This window comes from Rattus norvegicus, chromosome 1 (assembly GCF_036323735.1).
Source record: "Rattus norvegicus strain BN/NHsdMcwi chromosome 1, GRCr8, whole genome shotgun sequence".
NCBI classification, from domain to species: Eukaryota; Metazoa; Chordata; class Mammalia; order Rodentia; family Muridae; genus Rattus; species Rattus norvegicus.
Genome location: NC_086019.1, coordinates 126,928,838 through 126,951,382, shown reverse-complemented (window position 1 = coordinate 126,951,382; position 22,545 = coordinate 126,928,838). Strand labels below are relative to the sequence as shown.

General features: G+C 50.5%; 1 protein-coding gene across 1 annotated transcript in view; it reads left to right on the top strand.

Annotated features, from left to right (window-relative positions):
- The first annotated feature begins 2,946 nt into the window (after positions 1–2,946).
- Klf13 (KLF transcription factor 13) overlaps positions 2,947–22,545 on the top strand; it is a 30,766-nt gene continuing 11,167 nt past the window's right edge. The window contains exon 1 of the mRNA NM_001109147.1: positions 2,947–3,147. Coding sequence (NP_001102617.1) covers positions 3,042–3,147 — 106 coding nt within the window. The 5' untranslated portion in view covers positions 2,947–3,041. The remainder of the gene's footprint in view (positions 3,148–22,545) is intronic.

Here is a 22,545-nt window from a genome sequence, read left to right as displayed (position 1 = left end):
GGCTTGGGAAATGGCTCACTTGATTGAGGGCCTGCCATCCTAAGCATGAGGTCCGGAGTCCACACAGAACCTGTGTGAAAAGCTGTGGAGGCAGCCTGGGCCTGTAACCCCAACTCTTCCTAGCTGGGGGTGGGGTTGGGGATGGGAGCAGAGCCAGGAAGAACCCCTGAAGCTCATTGGCTGGCCAGCCTAGCTGAATCAATGAGACTGTCTCAAAAAATAAAAGTGGAAAGTATCAACTGGAGTCAACAACCTTGGGTCTCCACAGATGACCATGTGCACTTGCACCCCTTCTCTCTCTCTCTCTCTCTCTCTCACACACACACACACACACACACACACACACACACACACACAGGACTGGGGAAGAGAAAGAACAAAGGGAGCTTGCTTAGCTTGGGAAGTAGGAAAGGGTTGTACAAAGAAGCGATGGGAAAGAGGACATCGTGGTGGGGACTTGTACACATAGACCAAACTCCTGGGAGCTAGTGAAGGTGCACAGAGGTGTGTGCTCAGAAGATTGGCCTGGAGTTGTGGGAAAGGTTAGGCCACTCTCCTGGCTATTGGCTGGGGAGCTACTCAAAGCACTATCTGGCTCTTGTTCCACTCAGGCCTCGGACCTAGAGGTGGGTATCCCGGGGTGAACCTGGGCCTCTTTCCAACCACAAGCCCCAAACATGTTGTTTGAACAAGGACGGTGAGCTTAAGCTAATTACATAGTGGCCAGCAGTCACATGAAGATGTGTTGGCTGTGGTGTCCAGTCCTTAGCAGGCTCTCCCTTGTCTTGCCCGTGCCTCTCCAGTTTCCTTGCACTCAGCACCCCATCCCACCACCTTGGTTTGCTTAGTGGTGATGGTGCCTACATGTTTCTCCCATGCTCCTCTCCTACCAGGTTTGCTGAGTGACCTGCAACTCGTAGGTGACCTTTGGGACCCTCAGATTGCCTCAGGCTCTCTGAGGTTCTCAGGAAGATTTTCTCTGATCTGCTGTTTTTGACTATCAGCCCATGGCAGCACCTGGGACACAAAGGGACTTTGAGCTGTCATCTTTTCTAGAGTGCCCCCTTTGCTACTTGGCCTGACACAACCCATGGTGTCTTCTGTGCGAGCGTGGGGCTCTGCAGAATGTCCATATGTCAAGGCTGTGTGCCTGCCAGACTTCGTGGAGGGATGTGGCTCTCTCAAATAGAACAGTCAGGGTGTTACCCGCACTGGCACGGTTCTGCCATGTTAGCAGTCAGAAAGCTGGTTTTCCTAAACTGCCAGGCCTGCAAGACAAGGTTCTGGTACGGCCTGTCCCATGGAGAGACTTCATGCTTTGGATAATTGTATCACTCTTAAGTTCACACTCTAGCTTTTGAGAAACTTCAGTCTTTATTTTCCTGTCCCCATAGAGATTGAATCCCCAGTTTTATATATGCTAGGCAAGTACTTTTTCCACTGAGCCCCAGCAGTTTTTCTCCATCAGTAATGTCATTAAGTTGCCTAGGCTCTGCTGGAACTTGGGGTTCTCCTGCCCCAGCCTCTCAAAGAGCTAGAATTATAGGCCTTCACTCCCACATCTGTCTCTTAGCCTGAATTATGATCCAGAGTTTCAAACTCATTTGTCCAGTTACTCGTGGAGCTTGGCTTGGAAGAAAGAGTTTACGTGGGTGTGTATGGATGTGTGCCCACATGTACATGTGTGCATATGTGCCTTTGCGTGTACTTTGTACACTATTATATATGAGCCGTTCAGCCGGCACATGGGTCAGTTGCTCCCTTGGATGGAAGTCAGCCGTAAGACGCCCTGTAGGTATACAGGCTGCAGCAGGAACGTTTGTCCCTGTGGTACTTGAACCCTTTAGAAAGCCTGATGCCCTGCAAGAGCAGAGCAGGAGGGAGTAGCGTGTCTGGAGGTGCCTGTGCAGACAGGACTGGTCTCCGGATATAGAGGGGACCGGTAGTTGAACAGGAGGGAATTTGCTCTCCTTCAGGCCTCCCCACAGACTAGGAGCCTGGATAGGATCTGAGTGTGGGCATGGGCTGTCCAGCTGAGGGTGCAGTCTGGGCACATCCACCCTTAATTTCTTTCCTCCTTATACTTTGGACTCAAGCTGGTTCTAACTTGCCTTCAGTGGTTTCCAGCCCTCAAGGAACTGGGGCACAGGGGGCTGAAGGAAGGAGAATGTAGGTGCCTCTCCCTTGTGCTATAGGTGTCTATGCTGGGGAGACAGTACACATCCCCGAGGGAAGCTGTGGCTTCCTCCTTCTGCTCTCTGGGGACACCCTGGCACCTCTCCTGTGTGGTGTTGGGGAGGAGGTGGCTTGGTTGGCTGTTCCTGGTCCCAGTCAGGATCCTCCTACACAGCAGAACTGGAGGTAAATACTGAGTTGCCTTGACAACCAAGCTGAGTCTAGGCTCCAAGCGCTCCTTGGCTAGAGAAGCTTTCATTGTCTCAAGTTTCTAAGATGGGTTTCTATTTTGATTTTTTTTTTTTAATTAGCTAGTATGACTAAGATTGCAAAATGCCTGACCTGGTTCCCGTAATTTCTTAATAAACATTTATATTCCATTTATAGGAGGAACATTTCTATGATTCATTGACTTTTTCTTTTAGGTTGGTGAGGCAGGGTGGGGGCAGCACAGAGGGCACCCCACTGCCGACAGCTGGCACAGCGTAGGTTTTGGAGCACTGGCTGAGGGCCAGAGGCTGGGAGCGCTTACGTAAACACCACACCAGGATTTATTGGCTTTGAGGCTGATTAAGTTCCATGGAAAATTTTGGGGAGCTGCTTCTCTTCTCCTGGAGTGCTCAGATGCCCATAAGTGGAGCTTCCAGAGCCCCCGGGGCCACCTACCTTCCTGCCCAAAGCCAGTCTTCCTGGAGGAGTCTAGGGTGTGAACTAGCTTTACACCTCAGCCATGCCAGTGAGGATTATGTCTGCTATTAAGCTCCGACTGCTTCTTGCAGGCAGCCTGGGTCAGCCGCACCTGGCCGGGCTCTCCTGTCCATACGCCTGGCTGTTGATGGGAATGTCCCTGTGGGAATGGCCAGCCCATGAGTGGACACAACAGTACATTCCCAGGGACTCCTGGTTTGCCAGGGTCTCTACTCTGTCTCACTGTCGGTCACTTTATATATCCTTGCCCCAACAGAGAGCCTGGTGAGTAAGCAGGGAAGCTGGTTCGTCCATTTTCTGACCAGTACTGCTGGTCTAGGTCACCTGGTAGATAGTTTATTCGCTGAGGCTCCCCCCTTATGGTCCTGCAGGGTCAGTCTCGTGGTTTATGCATGTCAAGGGGGCTGGATTGTTTTATGGACTGTTTATTCTGTTTTCAGTGTGGACCTGCCAGGAAGGCAACTCTCTGCAGTTGCCGTGTGTGGCAGGCCCCCAGTCCAGCACCAAAGGAATGTCCAGATTTGCTGTACTGATTTCAGATTCAGGGCTGGTTTTGCTTCCCTCAGTCTAAACATTCCAGCTCTGCCTGCTTTCACTAGGGAGCAGCAGCTGGTCCTCAGCAAGAGGCCTGGCCTAGCCCCTGAGTAGAGGGCTGTCTGGTGTCCCCATCACTGAATGCCTTCCCACCCCTCCTCTGTGTAACTTAGATGCCATCCTCCTAATATGACCGAGGGTCACCTCTTCAAGGATGTTTGCAGAATTGAGGCTTTCGTTCTTTTGTTTTTCAGAATTTTATTTCATAGTGTTAAAAAAAAAAAAAAACAACTAGAGTTTTTAACATTGCGTTGAGGGGTGGGGAAGGGCCCGAGACCTGCGTGTTGTCTGTAAGGCTCAGTGGTGTTGCTGTCTCCGTCCTTGGCCAGTTGTGTGAGGTTTGGCTTCATAGATGGTGTGTTTTAGCACCCTTCTTTAAAAACCTCTCGGTGTTTCATTTTTTAAAAGCTGCTTTTACAGTTACTCGTGTGTGTGTGTGTGTGTGTGTGTGTGTGTGTGTGTGTGTATGCGTGTGCATGCGCGCACTCGTGCACGCACAGTGCACGTCTCACAGCATACACATGAAGGTCAGGGGATAGCCTGGGGGAGTCAGTTCTCTCTACCATGTGGGTTCCAGAAATCAAACTCGACTTACCAGGCTTGGCAATGGGTGTCCTTACCCATTGTGCCATTTTGCTTTGAGGAACGCATTCTATTTGGCAATGCCTTATTGTGTAAACAAAGATAATACAGCTTGTTAGTAAGGAGGCTTGGCCTTGAAGTACAAGTGGGCAGCACACCACCATGCATTCTCATCCTTAGTTCTGGTCTGTCTGGTCAAGATGACCTCTGAAGAGCAGAAGAGAAAATGACTCAAGCATCCAAGAGGGTTTGTGCAGCCCCCCCCCCCCATTCCATCACCCCCTTTTGTGTGTGGGTGTAGCCTGATAAAACAGAATTTCATGTACTGAAGGAGTTTTTTTGGCTTTTGGTTTGTGTGTGTGTGTGTTTTCAAATCAGGGTTTCTGAGTGTAACCAGCCGTAGCTGTCCAGGACTTCCTTTGTAGACCTGGCTGGCCTTGAACTCAGTAATCTGTCTCTGCTTCGGAGTGCTAGGACTAAAGGTATGCATCACCACGCCCTGAATTGTCCAGAAATTTTTAATGCGTGTAAGTATTTTGCCTGTAAGTTCACCATAGGAGTGCAGTACCTTTGGAGACCAAAAGAGGGCTTCAGATTCCCCTAGATCTGGAGCTACAGACGGTTGAGAGCCTCCTTGTCAGTGTTGGGAACTGAACCTCCCTCATCGGTAAGAGCAGCAAGTGGTTTTTAACTACTGAACCTTCTCTTCAGCCCCAAGTCAAGTCCTGCAGTTTTGCTCATGGTTGCCTAGATGTTTTTTGCTGCTTTTCATGTCTCCAGATCCCCATGACCACCCCTGAAGGACCTAACTACAGCAGTAAGAACCTCCAGCTTCCATGAGCGTCCTCGGATTGCTATGGAGACCTCATAGGTATTGAGCTGTGCTCAGATTAGGGAGTGGCAGCCCCATCCCAGGTACAACTCATTTGTTGCTAGGTAACCAAGACCTCTTAAGTTCAGTAAATTGTATTTAGTTGGGCTAGTTTATCAGGAGCAGATGAACTGAAACCTCAAGGCTTGGATAAGGCTTGGTGGGCGGCTGAAGGCCAGTAGCCCACACCATGTCTGTAGTTTTGGACAGTTTCATAGGAGGGGGCAGCAATGCCAGCCTTGCAGAGTGTCTCCACCCAAAGAGAAACAGTCCTGAGTCCAGGTGTGCTCTGGGCTATACTTTACAGAAGTCTTGAGCAAGGGTGTTATTCTGTTCTTCAGGGAAGCTAAGCGCGCTCTAGGTGTCATGGCCGGTTCTGTACCTTCACCGTGTGATGGTGCAGAAGCGAGCTTGTAGAACACACCCAGTATTTCTGTGGACTCCTGGGGCAGGCCTGCTGTCATGCAGGGACATGAGGGGCATGGGGAGCCCATCAGGATACCGAAGACAGGTTGCTCTATCCGTGGCCTCCCTGGACTGCTCTGGTTCCAGCAGGCATTCATCCTTTCAGAAGTAATTGCTTTTGCCAGCTTTAACCACCAACCAACACCCCATGCCTCCCTTCCCCCATGCTCCCCACCCCAAGTTTTATTTTCTTTGGGGGGTGGGCAGCGACTCTATTTGCAAATGCAACAGTTGTTTCCTAAAGGGAAGCCTGGGAGCATTTTTGAGGTTGGCTTCTCAGCTGTGAACCACCCTTTCTTACCTCTTTCCTGTCTTCTCGGCATCTTCCAGTTAGTGTATTTGGCATGAAAACGCTTCCTGTGTGGTCTGAGGTGAATGTGTTGACTGATTATAAATAAGAACATGGCCTGCCTTTCTCCTAGTATCTGATTGCTCTGGCGGATGCCTAAGAATGCTGCCACTCTGGCGAGCCTATTTGCTGGGGGACAGGAGGTGGCCTTGACCTTCTGTACTGCCCGGGTCCTTTACTTAGGCAGGGCATGATGCTGCCGTGCATTTCCTGTTCCTGTGGTCTTTGGAACAGTCTCTCCCTTCCCCGCCCCCTCCCCCTCTCCCCTTTTGGGTGGGTGGGGGGATCTGAGCCCCTTCAGGGCTTAGGCGCCTACTCAGCACCATCCTGGGAGAACCAATGGCAAGGCGGTTTATTAAGCACATTTGGATGTCCCGAAGGCCATGGAGTAGGTAGGAAAGCAAAGGTCAGGGGCTGCCGTTAGAGTAGGTGTATACAGGGTGCACTCTGTGTCCCAGGAAGCCTCCTATATTTGCCCACGCACTATGTGTAACCTAGGCCATGTGCTGCTCTAGGTTCTCCACCTTTGTTCCTAGCAGTAAGAAGGAGACTGGGAAGACATGAAGACCAGTAAGGATTTCTGTGAAGACCACTGGAGTCTGGTGCTGATTTGTCCCAGTAAGGACCCGATATCTACCCAGGAGCCTCCACCTTGGTCTGTAGACTCAGCCCATATCCCACTGGTAGGAGACAGTTTATAAGTACAGAAAATGACCCAGGAACTTTGTTCTTAAACGGCTAAGAGTCGGGCTCAGGCTCTGCTATCAGACCACGTAGGACAGCAGAATGACCCTGCACTCCCACCAGAGGCGCCCTCTAGACCCTCCTACAAAGGACTGAGTGGGTAGCTTGCGGGTACCCTGGGCTCCAGTACCTACAATCGGCCAACCCAGCCTCCTTGGTAGACTTGATCAGCTTGGGAATGGTCTCTTGTCCAGGCCATTCAGCCTGTGTGTTGGTTGTGTGTGGCTAGTTCCCCTCTCCTGGCTGTCAAGGATGCCTTTGTCCTCAGCTCAAGACACACACACCCAACAGCTCCTCATGGGCACTTGGTACCTGTCAGGTAGTGGCCTTGGTTTTGCCCCGTTGCTTGTGGGCAGGGAAGCCTTATTATTCACTTAGGAGTTGAACCTCGGCTCTCTCTGCCTGGCTCTTCTTTATTTATTTAATTAGCTTTTTATTTAGGTTTTTTAAATTTTACGTACCTTGATAATATTTCCCCCCCCCCAACTCCTCCCAGATCTTCCCTACTTCCCTGCCCACCAACTTCATGTTATCTCGCTCTGTCTCTCTTTTTCCCCCTCTTTCTCTGTCAAGAAGGAATCCAAACAAACTCACAGAGACTGTTAGCATGGGTAAGACCTGCACAGGTTCAAACCAGACAGAATCCCAGCCTGGATACAAATGGATACGAAATTCCACCCCTAATGAAGAAGCCATTGCAATTGATACTTGTTGGCAAAGGAAATTATCAGAAGGTCCCCCTCCCCACAGTAGGATGTGTCACCCACACTCCAGGGAGGCCCCATGCTCAGGAGTAGTTGACTAACACTAAATGGAGTCCATGGAATTTTGGGGGGGTGTTTTTTGTTGTTCTACTTGGTTCTCTTCTCCTCATACAAAACCATGGTCGGGTGGCTATGGTATTGTGAGGTATTGCAGGGCCTGCTTGTTCTTCATAATGTAGAGGAAGCCAGCTAGCTAGAGCAGTGGAGATAGAGAGGCCCTAGGTAACCAAGTAGAGGCTGAGGTCCCTGGCCTCTCAGTGCCCCTCCTCTTCTGCCCATGATGATTGTGCAGGGTGGTTGTTGGGCTGGGCTGGGTGTGAAATGTGGAGGTCTGAGGCCCGTGCTTTCACTCCTGTTCCTTCTTAGTTCATCCTACATCCTGGGAGAAGCCCTGGGTTTGGGGGGAGAGATGATGGGGAGGGTCAAGGGTATAAAGTAGAGAGAGTGGTCAGGGGCCATTCTGACCAGTGACACATGCTGACCCTGACTACATAAGTGAGTTTGTGGGGTAGATTGGGAAGTGCTGGGTAAGTGACGTGGGGTTCTTCTTGTTCCCTGAACGTGAGGGCCCTGGCTTGTCTGGTTCTTCTGTCCTGGGGACTGGGATACCTGAGGACACTTCTGGCTCCTTCCCCAGCCCTCTTGGCCAGCCTTCTAGGGGCCTCCCTCTTCCTGGAGGGAGGTGCCTGGCTAAAGTGTTGTTGGGGTAGGGCAGATCTAGGCCCAAGTGACTTTGGTGTGCTTGGAGGCAAGCAGCTGGGAGGGGATGTGGGGTGTGGGGTGTATGTGTCACCAGATTATATCCTGGTGTGAGCTGCTCTGGGGCCTCCTGGCCCCACACCATAGCCCCTTTCTTACCACACTGGGTTCTGATGTGACCAAATGGGTAGACCTCATCTGTTAAGCATGTGCTTTCGGCCCATGTGAGAGCCATCACCATTGTGAGTCAGGAGACCAGGGCAGCTGTGCCTGCTGCGCTCACTCTGTGGTAGGACTGACCACTCCACTGTATAGCCTTCTGCTTCATGTGCATCTGCGCACCCTGGCATGAGTACTTCATGCACTCCAACCATATGAAATCATATTTGTCCCACGGTCCAAAGAAGACACGAGGTAACGCACAGGAAAGGATTCTAGTTGCACTCCTGCCCACACGAAGTGCCCTGTGGGTACAGTGAGCAACTGCTGGTTGGATATGTATGCTCCATTCTTGTTCTAAAGGAGGAGAGTGGGAGTTCATCCAGAGCACCCACTGGGCCTGTATGCCCAGTACTGGCCAGACCCCACGATGGTACCCCATAAACACCAAGGTGCGTCCCCACACTGCTCTGAGAAATGCACCCTGAAGTAAACAAGTTTTTTTTCCTGACCAGTCTTATCTCCTGCGCGTCTAGAAGTTACCCTCCACAGTAGGCATCTTACCCTCGTCCATTCTAGACTTGCTTTTCCTACCTCGGCTCCTCCCTCTATCCCTTAATGATCTGTATTCTCCCCAGAGCCTGGCTTCTTGTGCAGGCCATTCTCCTCCCCTCTGTCACTGCTGCTCCCACCTTTCAAAGCCTCCTGCTGCCCACCCGTGATCCTGGCCTCTGCATTAGGTTCAGGGCACTCTTGCTGCAAGCTTACTCTAGTATAGGGCCACAGTTTAATTCTGTATCTTTTCCTGTTCAAGGATAGCTGTCACCTTCATCAGGAGGAAGGGTTAAAGATGCTACCTGTCCTTGATATCTTCCAGTTTCTATATAGAGGGTCCTATGTATTCTAAGGCCATGTATAGGATTCTGTGTGGTATGGCCACTACATCGCAGTGGCCGTCCTGGTGGCCACTATCACCCCACCCTGTGTGCCAGCAGTTCAGAAAGGGTCTTGGGAGGTGCATTTAGGGCCATATAGGCTCCAAGGAAAGAGGCATCCTGGGGTCCAGAACTCAGGGAGGCTGTAGTAGGAATAGGCTGTGCCACTAGGCAGGCCTGGGTGGGAGCCTGGTCCCTGTCCCCTGGGCCTGTGACAGCATACAACAAGCTCAACAGGTAGGAAAGTGTAAGGGCTTGAGAAATTAGAAGTTCTGTTGGGATGTGGATGTTCTCTAGGGATCAGCAGGTGCCCTTAGAGAGCTCTGTCAACAGAACTAGCTACCTACTTCTTTGGTGAGACCCACTGGACTAGTGCACTATGGGAATTGCTGTCATCAGCATCTGTGACTGTGGAACGAGAGAGTTTTGCTAGAGTTAGAAACAAGGTTCAGCCCCCAGAGATAGATGGCCTGAGGGCACGAGGCTAGGGGAACTGCTTTATCATTTGCAGTTAGGGGTGACAATTTGGAGGGAGTGGTAAGCCATTTATAACAGGGCATGCATTTGTAGGTCTACGGGGACCCTCAGGAGACTGGCCATGACCCTGGTGGTATGTGATCCTGGCCTGTGGGTTAAGTGGTAACTTCTGAAAGATGAGAGATCTCCAGTACACTCCCACCCCAGCATGAGAGACCGAGGTGGGGCAGGCAGATGACAGCATGATTTGGGAGGCCAAGGGAAAAAAAGTAGCTACAGGCATTTGTGATCACCACCCAAGGGTATCCTGAAGGACTTAGTCTCCGGGCACTCCCTCCTGGCATCTGGAACCCTGTGCAGCATGGCTGTTGTGGAGTGGTACCACCTCCATGTTTCGACACAGTTTTAGTAGAGTATGAATGTGTATGCTGCTCTTCCTGGTTACCAGACTCCCGGGATAGCATTGGTTCTCAACATAAGGAAAAGTCATGATTCTCAGTCATACCCTGGATACTTCTAGCCTGGCCTTTGTCCCATTCTGTGGCTCTCCCTCACCCTGAGACTCCTTGTTTTCTCTAGGCATATAGTGTCAGGAAGCTGGAGACAAGATTCACACTAGAGTTCTCTCACTAGTGGAGGAAAACTCAGGGAAGGCCAATCCCTGTCTCTTTATTCAAGTCAAGCATGGAGCTGGGGCGGACACTTGCTTCTCTTGCCAAAATGACCTGGATGGGATAAAGTCCAAACAAAAGTTCACAGCAAAAGCACAGGGGGGCAGCAGGTGCTTTGCACCACCCCAGTTACCCCGATTGTACTTCGACTTGACAGCAGAACTCAGGGAATGCTGCCAGCTCAACTCATGTGTTCCGAAGAGCAGCAACACGTGTGGGTGCATGTGAGTGTGTGTGTGTGCGCGCACACACACACACACACACACACACATTTCTATAGAAAGTGATACATTACAGCAGACCATTTTGTTGATACATAAATGCCTCAAAGAAGAAATACAGCGCCCCCCAAAGATGCACCCAAGGGAGGAGAGAGCTGCTTAGCCTTGTTCTCACTGAAGACTTAGAAATAAACGGCCCGGGTAGCCTTTGCTGCCAGCCAAGGTATGGCTGGCAGTCACTGCACAGGTGTGTGAGCTGCCTGCTCTCCACAGAGAACTGCATGCGTTAGGAATTCTGGGACTCGGTCTGTGTCTTAGTCGCTGTTCTATTGCTGTGAAGAGATGTCGTGACCTCGGCAACTCTTAGAAAAGGAAGCATTTAACTGGGGGCTTACTTACAGTTTCAGAGGTCAGTTCATTATCACATGCAGGCAGACATAGCCCTAAAGAGGTAGGTGAGAGTTCTGCATCTTGATTCCGGAAGCAGAGAAGGACTCTGGGCCTGACGTGGGCTTTTGAAACCTCAGATCCCACCCCCAGTTCTTGTTAGAAGGCCACGCCTTTTCATCCTTTTCAAATGGTGCCACCCGACTAAGCATTCAAATACCTGAGCTGTGGGGACCATTCTTACTCAAACCTCCACCATCTGCATCTCTGTCTGACCTCTGTCTCCTCATTCAGGACCCTCAGTTTACTGAGTTAATTTCGGAACATACCATTCCTGGACTTCATCCTTTTGGGCAGCCGTCATGCACCGTGGACCAGAGGGCTTGAGGACAGAAGGACTTTATCATAGTTCAAGAGGCTGGAAGGCCAAGTTCATGTCGGCTTCAGGTTCAGTGTCTCCGGGGTTTCCGATGCACTCTCCTATCCCAGTGTGGATTTTTGAAGGAGACATTTAGATGTGAAGTGTTTGTGGAATCAGGTAGCATGGATGATGGGGGTAGGGCTAGATCCTGTGTCTTCTGCAGGTCTGTTGCTCCTCTTCATGGGACTTTTCCTGCACCCTGCCTCTCTGCAGGACCACAGCCCCGTTCATCTTGGGGAATACCAGACAACCCCTTGGGAAATGCTTCTGCCACCCATTTAGGGAGAGGAAGTGGAAACTGGATTTGTAATATGTTACAATATTGCATCACTGTCTGGGCTGTGACGCTTTTCCCAGAACTCCAGATGGACCCGCAGCCGCCTTCATTCACCCATATAGAATCCTGTGTGGTAGCAGTGGGACCTGGGGAATAGTAGAGCGTCTCACGCTGGTCCCCTTCCAGGTTCTGGCCTTTCCTTTATATTACCTTACCCCTCATAGCCCTAGAGTTTCTGCTGCTCAAGTGTGGGGGTTGAGCCTCTTCTGGACCCCACAGCACGAGAGAGGAAACATGCTGATGGCTGGAGAGAGGGGACTGTGGAGCTCTGCAAGTGAGCGTTGGCTGTTCTGCCTGTGGCCCAAGTCCTTGGAGGTGCTTGAAGGCTGTTTCTCCTGGGCAGACATGGTCCATTGGTGGGGGGGGGGCACAGCTACCAGTCATTCAGTGCTCCCCTGCCAATGTGAACTTGGTATGAGTTCAAAAAAAGCAGATTAATTCGATACTCCCTGGACTCCTACATGAAGGCAGATGGTAGAATATGATCAGCCATGACCGAATTGCAAGTACTCGTAGCGTTCTGAAAGTTGCTGGATTGTCAGAGCCGCCTTTGGGAGCTGTGACCGTCTCCTAGATGCTGTGCTCTCTACCCTGTGATGTCCTGGGGACAGGTGCTCTGACCTTCAATCATCCTAGGACTTAGGGACACTAACTACATGCAGCCTCAGCTCTTAAGTTGTTAATGATGTAAGCATAAATGGTCTGGGAAAGGCATAAGGTCTCTGGACATCAAGCATCTGTGACCCAGGAGTCTTGGACAGATACACGAGTCCTTTGAGGCTAGAAAAAGTAGACGGGTGACAGACCAGGCCCCTTGCGACACAGGGCTCCTAGTGCCCACTCAACACATAGGTACATAGTCTGTCACAGTAGAATGAGAATGGCTGTCTATGGCTGGACAGGTAGACGTGTGAATGGATCTCAGTGTGGATCCCTGAGGAGGCAGGGGTAGCTGTAGGTGGGGATGCTTGTCTGAATGTATCTCCCTGAGATATTTAACATCCAGGAGGCATTCTGTGTTTCCCCAAAAGAGTTTATATCACGGTAAAGGACATGAACCTAGAGTCCATTCACCGAGTATTTGGAGAAAGCTCTTTGGTGCATAATGTGATCTAGGGTTCCTGCGCCTGGTCCTGGTAGTACTTGTAACCTACACGGGGCCTGGCCTAAAGTCCTCAAGGGATACCAGGCTGGTCAGGCCTAGAGTCAGTTCTCTTAAGAAGGGCCTCGGGGAGTTCAAGGTCAGCAGAGAATCCCTCATAGTTTTAGCAGAGAATATGAAGTCCGCTGAGCTCTGAGGAACCCCCCATAGTTTAGCCAAAGCCCAGGCTTGGCCACCACTGGCCTGGGGCCTTATGGGATGGATTAGTTTTCATGGCTCTCCTGTGAAAGCAAGGTGCTCACAGTGAAAGATGCTGGAAGACGGACCAAGGTTGTCCAAGTGGAGCACTCTTCTGTCTCCAGAACAACTCACTTTGCAAGAACACCCCACTCCACCACCCCAGGGCCCGGGGGGAGATTCCAAATTATGTCAAGGCCCGAAAAGCCTGAGTTGACAGTTGAGTCTCGTTGTTGGGGCTCTGGGGACAGCCTGAGGTGTGCTGTGTTTGGAAGAAGTTACCTCGTTGAAACACTGACTTGGACTTCTCTTCACTTAACCTTCTGATGCCAAAAGCTCTCATTAAAAATGATTTAAGTGACAGGAAGCTGTCGAGGAAAGAACGTGAAAGGAAATCAGGCACTTCACCCACAGTCATCCCTGTTGTTGAGATGGTCATCATCGATGGTGCTGGGAATTGAACCCAGAGCCTTAGCCTCCTAGTCAAGTGGGAGTGTCCACAAGGTACTACGTGATGTTTTTTAGCCTGACCTGTGTGTGTGCCTCTCTAGAGACGACCCCCAGAGCCTTGTACTCACTCGTCCCACAACCCTAGCCTGGCCTTCAGTGGGCTGCTCCTGTGCAGTTCTCTGCCTCCTCACTCAAGCCCCAGGTCAGAGAAGCGTGAGCGTCAGTACTGATGCGCTCTCCTGCGGCAGCCTTGTGACTGCTGTCCTCAGTAATTCCAGTGTGAATTCTTAGGACCAGCTAAGGAATGTGCCTTTCCAGGGTCAGTAAGCAGACTTTTAGGAAGGCCTCAGGACTCCTGCGGTCCATACCTCAGCAAAGAAAGAAGTATGCTTTCCGTAGATGTTGTCCAGAGGATTTCGTAGTGAACAGAAGTGCTGTTTAAGTAAGCTTGTGACAGGAGGGGCTCAGACTCACCCTTTACCCAGGAACTGTAGTCTCTCCTTTCAAAGGGAAATAAAACTGCTTCCAGGAAAGCAGTGCACCCTGTGGCCCTGCCTCACACATGAGACGAGAGCCTTACGATCCAGCCTTGAAGGTTAGGATTCTCAGATGTTGCAGTTGAAGGAAGGTGTTTCCTAACAGAAGTCTGAACACTGAAAGGGGCCAGCCCACAGAATGCTTACAGTGGGCTACACCACCACTTTCTACTCTTCTCAGCTGTCCGCAGGAAAGGTACCCTGGAATGGATTCTGCCGTGTGCTGTTAGAGTTCTGGCTTCTGCTTGGGATGCGGACTTAGTAGCCACAGTGGTGAAGTGGGCCCTGCTGCTCTGCCTGGCCCAAGTATGGGCAGCAGACTTAGTGTGCTGAAAGTTACACCCGTGTGCACCGTTTCTTGGTGGTGTCTGACTCTGACCCAGGCACTGCAGGCAGAATACCCTGAGCTCCATTGTGCACCCTCAAGACACTCCTAATTCTTGAGAAAGAAGAACCCCTCCTGAGTTTGTTTCTCCTTTGAAATAGAAATAGGGCTGCTTCCAGGAAAATAGTGTACCCATATACCTTCCTCATGCCCAGGGATGGCTCTGGCATCTTCCCTCTCAATCTAGACCACTGTCCTTGAGGATGGGACCTCTTTTTCTTTTTTAAGGTGTGTTTATGAATTTATTCTCCATCTATGAGTACGCTGCCTTCACGCACCAGAAGAGGGCATCAGATCCCATTACAGATGATTGTAATCACGTGGTGCTGGGAATTGAACTCAGGACCTCTGGAAGTGCAGGCAGTACTCTTAACCCCTGAGCCATCTCTCTAGCCCCCTGATGTGCCTTCTGGTTGATTCATTTCTTTCGACATTCGCAAATGGATTAAAAGAAACTTAATGAAAGGTTGCATTCAGTCTCTTTCATCATGTGTCCAAAGCCAGATTTCCTAAGGAACAGGGAGGGCATCATTTCTAAGTCCCCAGTGGCGGATATCACCAGATAGAAGAAATCCAGGACACTGAGCAGTGGGTCCTCCTGGGTAGTCACTGGGAGCTGTTGTTGGGAAGGGAAGCTTTTCAGTGTGGAACAGGAAAAGGCTAGACTGTCCTCCCTCTGCCTGTCTGCAGCCATGACACAGCTGTCCTGACTGTAAGCTCCACTGGCACCTCCCCTCAGCCTGTGGCCTCCTCAGACTCTGGGTGGGCCTTCGAGAGGAGGGGCTGCAGGGGGAGGTGAGAGGAAAGCAGCGCCCTGCCCGGGGAACTGGGCTTCAAGCAGCCTCTTGCTTGAGTGAGTCTTCCTGGCACCCCTCAGATTCCCTTTTGGCTTGGTTTCTTTGTCTGCCACCAAGGCAGTTTCAGTGGGTCATGTTCAAAAGGAAATTGGCCAACAGGCCCAGAACAGGAGACTTGTCAGCCTAGTTATAAGGTGCAGTCATTGTAGGCTTTACAGCTATGGTGCCGGCCACCCAGCAATAATGTCTCGGCTAGCTTAGGACTGGGAAGGCTTGTCCTAGGATCTCTGTGGTCAGAGCTGTAGGTGCCCTTGAATGTGTCTGCCAGAACACAGAGGATCTCCTCACAAAGTGGGGTACCATGGGAGGAGGGGTCTGCTCGGCCATCTGGCCTGGCCCACCTGGGGCCACCCTCAGCATGCCTGGTCCCAGCAGGGCTTGGGCAGCTTCCAGATCTGTTTTCATTTTCAGTTCCCTTTATTGCTAAACCACCTCAGGGCCGCAGAGAACAAACTGTTGTCCTTAGCTGACCTCGGATTCCTGGCCTCAATTGTTTGTAGTTTGCTAACTTTAGCTTCTGATCATTTCCACCCTTATCCCCCCCCCCCCCCAAAGGGAGACACAGACCAAGAATAGCTGCTGGGAAGGGGGGCTGCAGGGTTTGTGGCCACAGTTCCCACAGTGAGCCATCAGCCTGTGAGAGGCAGCTTCTGCTGCCTAGCCTTGGAGGAGGGGTTGTCTGTAGGCATAAGCCTAGGGCCCCAGTCCTAGGCCCTGCACCCGAAGGTGCTCCCACGCTTGGAGCACAGGAGGGCGCCTGTCCATTTCTTTCTCCTTTTATATCAAAACCAGTCTAGTGCCAGGAAAGTGGCATACCCCCACAGCCCTGCCTCACCCTCTAAGAACTGCTGACAACAGCACCCAGGTTTATAGTCAGGGGTCAGGTGTAGCACTTGGCTACAGTCACCCCCTCACTCCCAGTGGCCCCATGCCCTAGCTTGTCATGTGTGCCAAGCACAGCCTTAGAGTTTGCCCAGCACTGCTTTTCCACCATGGAAGGCACACTAGACTCTAGTGAGGGGATCGTGACTTTTGGTCCAAGGCTTCAGGCTACAGGATGGACCCACCCAGGGAGGGGAGGGCAAGCCTTCCAGCTAGGGAGGAAGTATGGCCCGTGTGGGGCCTGTGGCTGGGGATTGCTAAACGACCATGGTGAAGAGTATCCTACAGACTCCACCCCATCTCTCCCTCCCAGTTGTTTTGAAAGATTTTCTGGAACACCCCATTACTTTACCCTAAGTATTTAAATGTCAGGTGGTTTTGTTTGTTTGTTTGGTTGGTTGGTTTGGTTTTTTTTTTTGTTTGTTTGTTTGTTTGTTTTGGTTTGGTTTCTTTTGACACGAAAGTCCAACATGTGTAATTCATGAAGGATAGCACTCTGACGCCTGAAGAAACCCAAAACCTGGTCCCCTTACCTCACAGTTGGAGCCACCTGGAGAACTGTAGCATCGGGATGCAGCCCAGTGGTTGAGTGTGTGCTGTGTTTGCACACATTGGGGCCCCACACTGGAAAAGAGGAAGTTTAAAAAAACCTACACTGACCCTCAGCCTCAACTCCTAGCTAGCTGTGAGTGAGAAAGGGCAGTGGTTTGCCACCAGGGCTGTGCTACTCCATTGATGTTCCTGAAGCTAGCAGCAAAGCAATCATAGGCAGCGGGGAGAGGCCCAGTGCCTTCAGGATGGATGCCCAGAGCAGGGGACATGCTTTGCCTGCACAGGCCCAAGGAGACCCAGCAGGGCCAGCTCTCTCCAGGGCTTAATTCTCCCAGGAATGGCTGAGATGCTGAGAATTTGTGTCCACCCCATTTTGCAATGGGATTTTAAAAACTGTTCTTGGGGGGGGGGGGGCGGAATGGTGAGTGTACATATCCAGCAAACCTATGAAGCTTAAGCAGCAGGTTATTGGACACATTTTATTACAATAAATGGCTCTCTCATTGTCCCTCCCACCGTGCCTCACCCCAAGGCAACACTGCCAGTCCCATGGCTGTTCCTTTGGCATTTGGCCTCTAAGAAGAATCTGGCTTTATCTCTTGACTTACATGATGGCAGATGAGGCTGTGGCCCCCCTACCACCCGCCCATGGCACTGTTGCTCCTCCCCAGTGGTAATAGGTGACTGAATGGGAGTTGCAGGGCACCCGCGCACCACATGTGTACGCCTCCTCCCACCCCCTCCATGGAATCAGCCTGATTGCCTTGGGCATAGTTTTCTCTGTTACCAGATGCTTTCCTGGGTCTGTGTACCTGCTGGGTCTGGTCTTTACAGTGTGTGCCCAGGAGGGTGGAGGGAGGCTCATTTGCTCTACATCTTGTGCCCCGTCTGCTGGCGAAGAGGGTGCGGAGAGGGCTCAGAGGATGGGAAGTGGCTCCATCTTGGTCTTGGTAGTTCAGATTTGGCTGTGCCAGTTTCGTTGGTACTATGGAGCCCACATTGCTAAGGCTAGAGCCCTTCTGTTGTTGGCCTTTTGTGTCTCCCCTGCTTGGCTCCTCTCTGGACTGCCCCTCCCCTTCCCTTCCCTCCTCTTTCTAAATTTTGTTTATTTTTGTTTTGTATCTGTGGATGTTTGCCTGCGTGTATGTATGTGTGCACCACATGCGTGCCTGGGACAGAAGGTCTCCTGGAACTGAGCCATATGTAAGTGCTGGGAATCTAATCCAAGTTCTCTGAAAATACCCAAATACTTTTTTTTTTTTGAGAGCTTCTTACACATACTGTATTTGTATTATCCTCCCACCCCCTCTCACTTTTAATTACGTCTGTGTGTGTGTGGGTTTGTGTATGTGAGTGCAGATGTCTGCAGAGGGCTGTCAGATACCCCGGACCTGGAGTTAGAGGCAGTTATGAGCTGTCCAGTGTGGGTGCTAGGAATTGAACTCAGATCCTGTATAAGAGCAGTGTGCTCTTAACCACTGAGCTATCTCTATCTATGGGAGGTGTATATTTGTGAGCATGCCTGCTGTAAGCTTTCCCATATTGCGGCCCCTCTCCCCTGCCGTTTGGCATCTGAAGGGCGTCCTTACATACTTTCTTCATGAGTTATCTGACCAGCCTCGGGTGGGGGTGGGGGTGGGGTTCCCGTTGGGGTTCCATTGTCAGGGACCGAAACTATTTGGGTTGGCCTTCACTTCTTCTTTCCCCTCCTCGTCCATTTGTCCCTTCTGCTGTTTTCTCGTTTTCCTCAGCATTTGTTCTAACTGTGCAGGGCTTTTCATTTCTGACCCATTTTCTTCCATTGCTTTCTGCCTCAGGCTTCCGCAGCCTTGTGCACTTCCTCTAACATTCCTGCCGTGCTCAGTCTCAGGATTGTAGTGGGAGCTTGGGAAGTGTGCTTCTCATTCTTGTCCCTTGTCCCCTGCTCTCCACTGTCCTTTGGCCTACAGGGCCAGGAGCTGAGTTTTCTGGTGCTTGGTGGTGCTGCTCTGATGGTAGAGGTCTGTTAGGACATTTCCTTCAGGCCTCAGGAAGGCGTCTTCTGCCCTGCCTGGGGGTTCAGAACCAATTGGGGGGCACTGTGAGCTGTTCCCCTGGCTCTGTTGAGAAAGCTGCCACACCCTGAGCCCAAAGACTCCCTGTCTAAAGCCTTCCATCAGCTAGTCTCTGCTGTAGCAGGTATGGGCAGGGCGGGCAGCCGTCTGTGAGGAGAGGAACCCTGTGTTTGCACTGCCTCTAATAATGTTCTTGATCCTAACGCTGCCAGAGGCTTCTGGGTCAGGTACATTGTGTAGAGTAAGGAGAACCCCCTTTCGCTGTCTCTGTTGTCTAGGGTCCAGCTTCTGAGTGTTACCCTTGCCCTTTATCTTTTGCTTTGTTCACTTGTGTCAGTGGAAATCAGAAGGTGGCCCATGCCTGCAGCTAAGCTTCCAGCTTTTCCCAGAATGCCTGTTGGCCTTAGGTCTAGCACAGGAAGTCTAGGAAGAGCTATTGTATTAGAGGCACTGGAGCATAACCCAGGTGTGAAGAAAGGGAGAAGGAAGGAAAATATGCCCTTCTCTTCTTCTCTTCTTTTCTTTTTTCTCTCAAGGAAATCTGCCTAGTTTTGGTTGGTCAGAAGCAGTTCATAAAGCCAGGTCTAAGGGAGTCTGCGAAGGACAGTCTTACTTGGGTATTGCCTCTCAAATTGAAGTCAGTCCCTCTGAAGAATGGTTGCGGGGCCAGAAGATACCTGTTTGTGACACACTGCTGTGTGGCTCCTGTGCACTTACCTTCCAGGTGGGAAATGACTAATTAGGGAGTGTCTGCTTGACAGAAGTGACCACCGAGGGTTACTCTCAATGTAGCTGAGGAGCGGGAGAAATTAGTTTATCCATCTTCATCTTTTTCTGTCAGGTGAATCTGATTTAGCCATTTGCACTAGCTCAGCAGTGTTAGCTTGTCACTCCAAGTAGGGCCATGTGACCTGTTGTTGGGATCACAAAAGGCAAGGGACATCATTGCCACTCAGCGGCTGGACTATAGTTGTCATGACTCCTGGGTCCCACCTGCTATCTAAGATTTGGCTTGTTTTTATGGTTTTGGTTTTGGTTGTTGGGTGTTTGTTTTTGTTTTGTTTTGAGACATGGTCTCTCTGTATAGCCCTGGCTGCCTGGAACTTGCTATGTAAACTGGACTGGCCTCGAACTCGCAGAGTTCCGTCTGTCTGCCTCCTGGGCTCTGTGGATTAAAGTCATACACCACCGTTGTGCCCAGTTTTGTCAGTTCTTTTTAAATAAATACTTTTATTCGTTCTTTGACAGTTTCATACATGTATACCCTGTATCTTTTTTTTTTTTTTTTTTTTTTTTTGGTTCTTTTTTTCGGAGCTGGGGATCGAACCCAGGGCCTTGCGCTTCCTAGGTAAGCGCTCTACCACTGAGCTAAATCCCCAGCCCCCTGTATCTTAATTATCAGCCCCCAACTCACCTCTCACATTTCCCCTTACCCCTTCAGCTTGTCTTTCTTTAACCCTTATATTCTTTTTTTTTTTTTTTTAAAAAAAACAAAGTCAATGAATCCAGTTAATGTTGCCCTCCTGAATATGGGTTTTGGGGTCATTCACCCACCAGAGCATGGGCAACTTAACGGTGGCCACAACCCTTTAAAAAAAAATGGCAGTCCCACCACCGTAGCAGCCAAAAACCATTGATTACCATATAGCTTGTCAGCTAGGGGTAGGACCTCAGGAGCCCTTCCCCAGGCCATGCTAGAATGCTCACTGTCTTGATCTTGTGCAGGTAACTTTAGAGGAAATGAGTTCATTAGTGCAGCAGCCATGCCGTGTCTAAAACATAGCATTCTACTGTAGACCTTCAACAATGTTGAGGGGTACTGGCTGTGATGTTTGATATCACTGTCAACCAGATTAGATTCAGAGTCACCCAGGAGCCACCTCCCAGGAGCCACCTCCCAGGAGCCACCTCTCTGGGTGTGAGAGGGAAGACCCACCTGTTGGGTGGGTGATACCTCCTGACGATCTGGGGTCCCAGACTGTACGAAAAGCAGACAAGCACCAACATTCAGCTCTCTGCTACCCGAGAAGGCAGTGCTGTGACCAGTTCAGTTGCCCAATGCTCCTGCCTCCTGCCATAAGGAACTGTTGCCCCCCTAAACCGTGAGCCCAGAATAAACTCTTCCTTACATTGCTGGGGTCAGGTACTTAGACACTGCAGCAGAACTAGTAAGTCTACACTGGCTGAGTGTTCTGTAGACTGCTCCTTGGCCTGCAGCTGTCTGGTCTTTGTCTTTTAGTTGGATTGGGTGTGTGGCTTTTGGAGGTAAACACAACAGAAAGGAAGAATCTGTCTTCTCCACTTCATGCCTGTGGACATGCACTTCATGTGAATTTACTGCTACTTATGTTGTTACTCAAATGTCCCGGCTCCGGCCCGGGACTCTTTCAGGCCTGTTCCTCTGTGTCCCTTTGACGTGCCTCTTCATTTTGAGTTTTTGTCTGTTTCCTGACTTTCTGGCATTACATGATACTCGGGTTTACGGACTTTTCCTGTCCCAGCCCACAAATCAAATCCAAAGGACCCTGTTTCCTCTCACTGCAGAACGGTATCAGAATCCGGGATCAGGGTGTGCTCCTTGTGACTGGGGTGTGGCTGCTGCCATGCCAATCTGTGGGTAGAGCTGGGAGAGAGAGAGAGAGAGAGAGAGAGAGGGGGGGGGGGGGTGTTTGCCTTTTATATATTGTTTAACACATTGATGAAAGACACATTTCTCTCTGTCCCTGCACTTACACGCCGAGTTAAGCACAAATCCACATCTAGGTCTCATTTGGGGACAACCTCTGGGACTAGACTGCCTCTTGTTATGACCCCTTAACCTCTACCCCTCAGCAGTGTCCCCTTTCCGTAGCTCACCTGGGAGGCAGGTGTAGATTGTTAGACCGTGATGAGAGTTTATGTTTTGCTGACTACAGTGCAGGTCCTTTTGCCTACTCCAAAGAGTTTCCAGTCACAACACTGTGTTCCCAGTAACTTAGGTCAGCTGCTGTCCCACCCTGCACAAAGGCATGTGACTTAGTCTGCATTCCAGCCTGGGATTCCCCAACTTCCTGGTTGGTGTATATTTGTGTAGCCTGAAATGCCTTGTTTGTGAGTACAGTTCCAAGTGCTGGGGGTTTTGGTTATTGTTTGTTTGTTATGGTGTTGGGTTGAAATCAAGACTGCACCAAGGTTCCGTGAGAGCTGACAAATGCAGTCTTTATCAATTGTCCTGATACCACTATAGAAATCACCCCGTTTATCCCTTTATGGAAGCTAACTCGTCTGAAATCCCTCTATCCTTGATGGGTTTCCTGTCTATAGGTTTGTGTTTTGCAGAATGAAATAAAAAGTCATGTGAAGTGCAGCCTTTTATGTCTGGTTACTTCAGCTTAACAAAATTCACTCATAATTTATCTTCTTTTTAAGTATGAGTCCACTGTAGCTGTCTTCAGATACCTAGAAGAGGGCATCAGATCCCATTACAGATGGTTGTGAGCCACCATGTGGTTGCTGGGAATTGAACTCAGGACCTCTGGAAGAGCAGTCAGTGCTCTGAACCACCAAGCCGTCTCTCCAGCCCATGGAATCCATTTTTAATTCACCTATGAGTGGGATTAGGGTGTTGTGCATAAGGCTGTATAAATTCGTAAGAGTCCGTGAGTGACCTTCCACAGTGGCTGCTTCTCTCTTCCTAGTGTGACAGTGAATTGGTCTCACAGCACTTAGTGCTGGCAGCTTTATGTTCTGGCATTGTCGTGAACGTGAGCGTCTAGTGCTGTCCTCGCCTGTTCTCATTTGTGGTCATAAGGTCAGAAGACCCGAGCTGTTAGCCATCCTCTTCAGTGTCACGCTCAGATTATGCATTCATTGATGAAGCTGGGAGCTCATTGTTAGACTTCCTGGGTGGCTACAAGTTGCCAGACCTCCCTCCCTGCCCCCCACTTCCTTT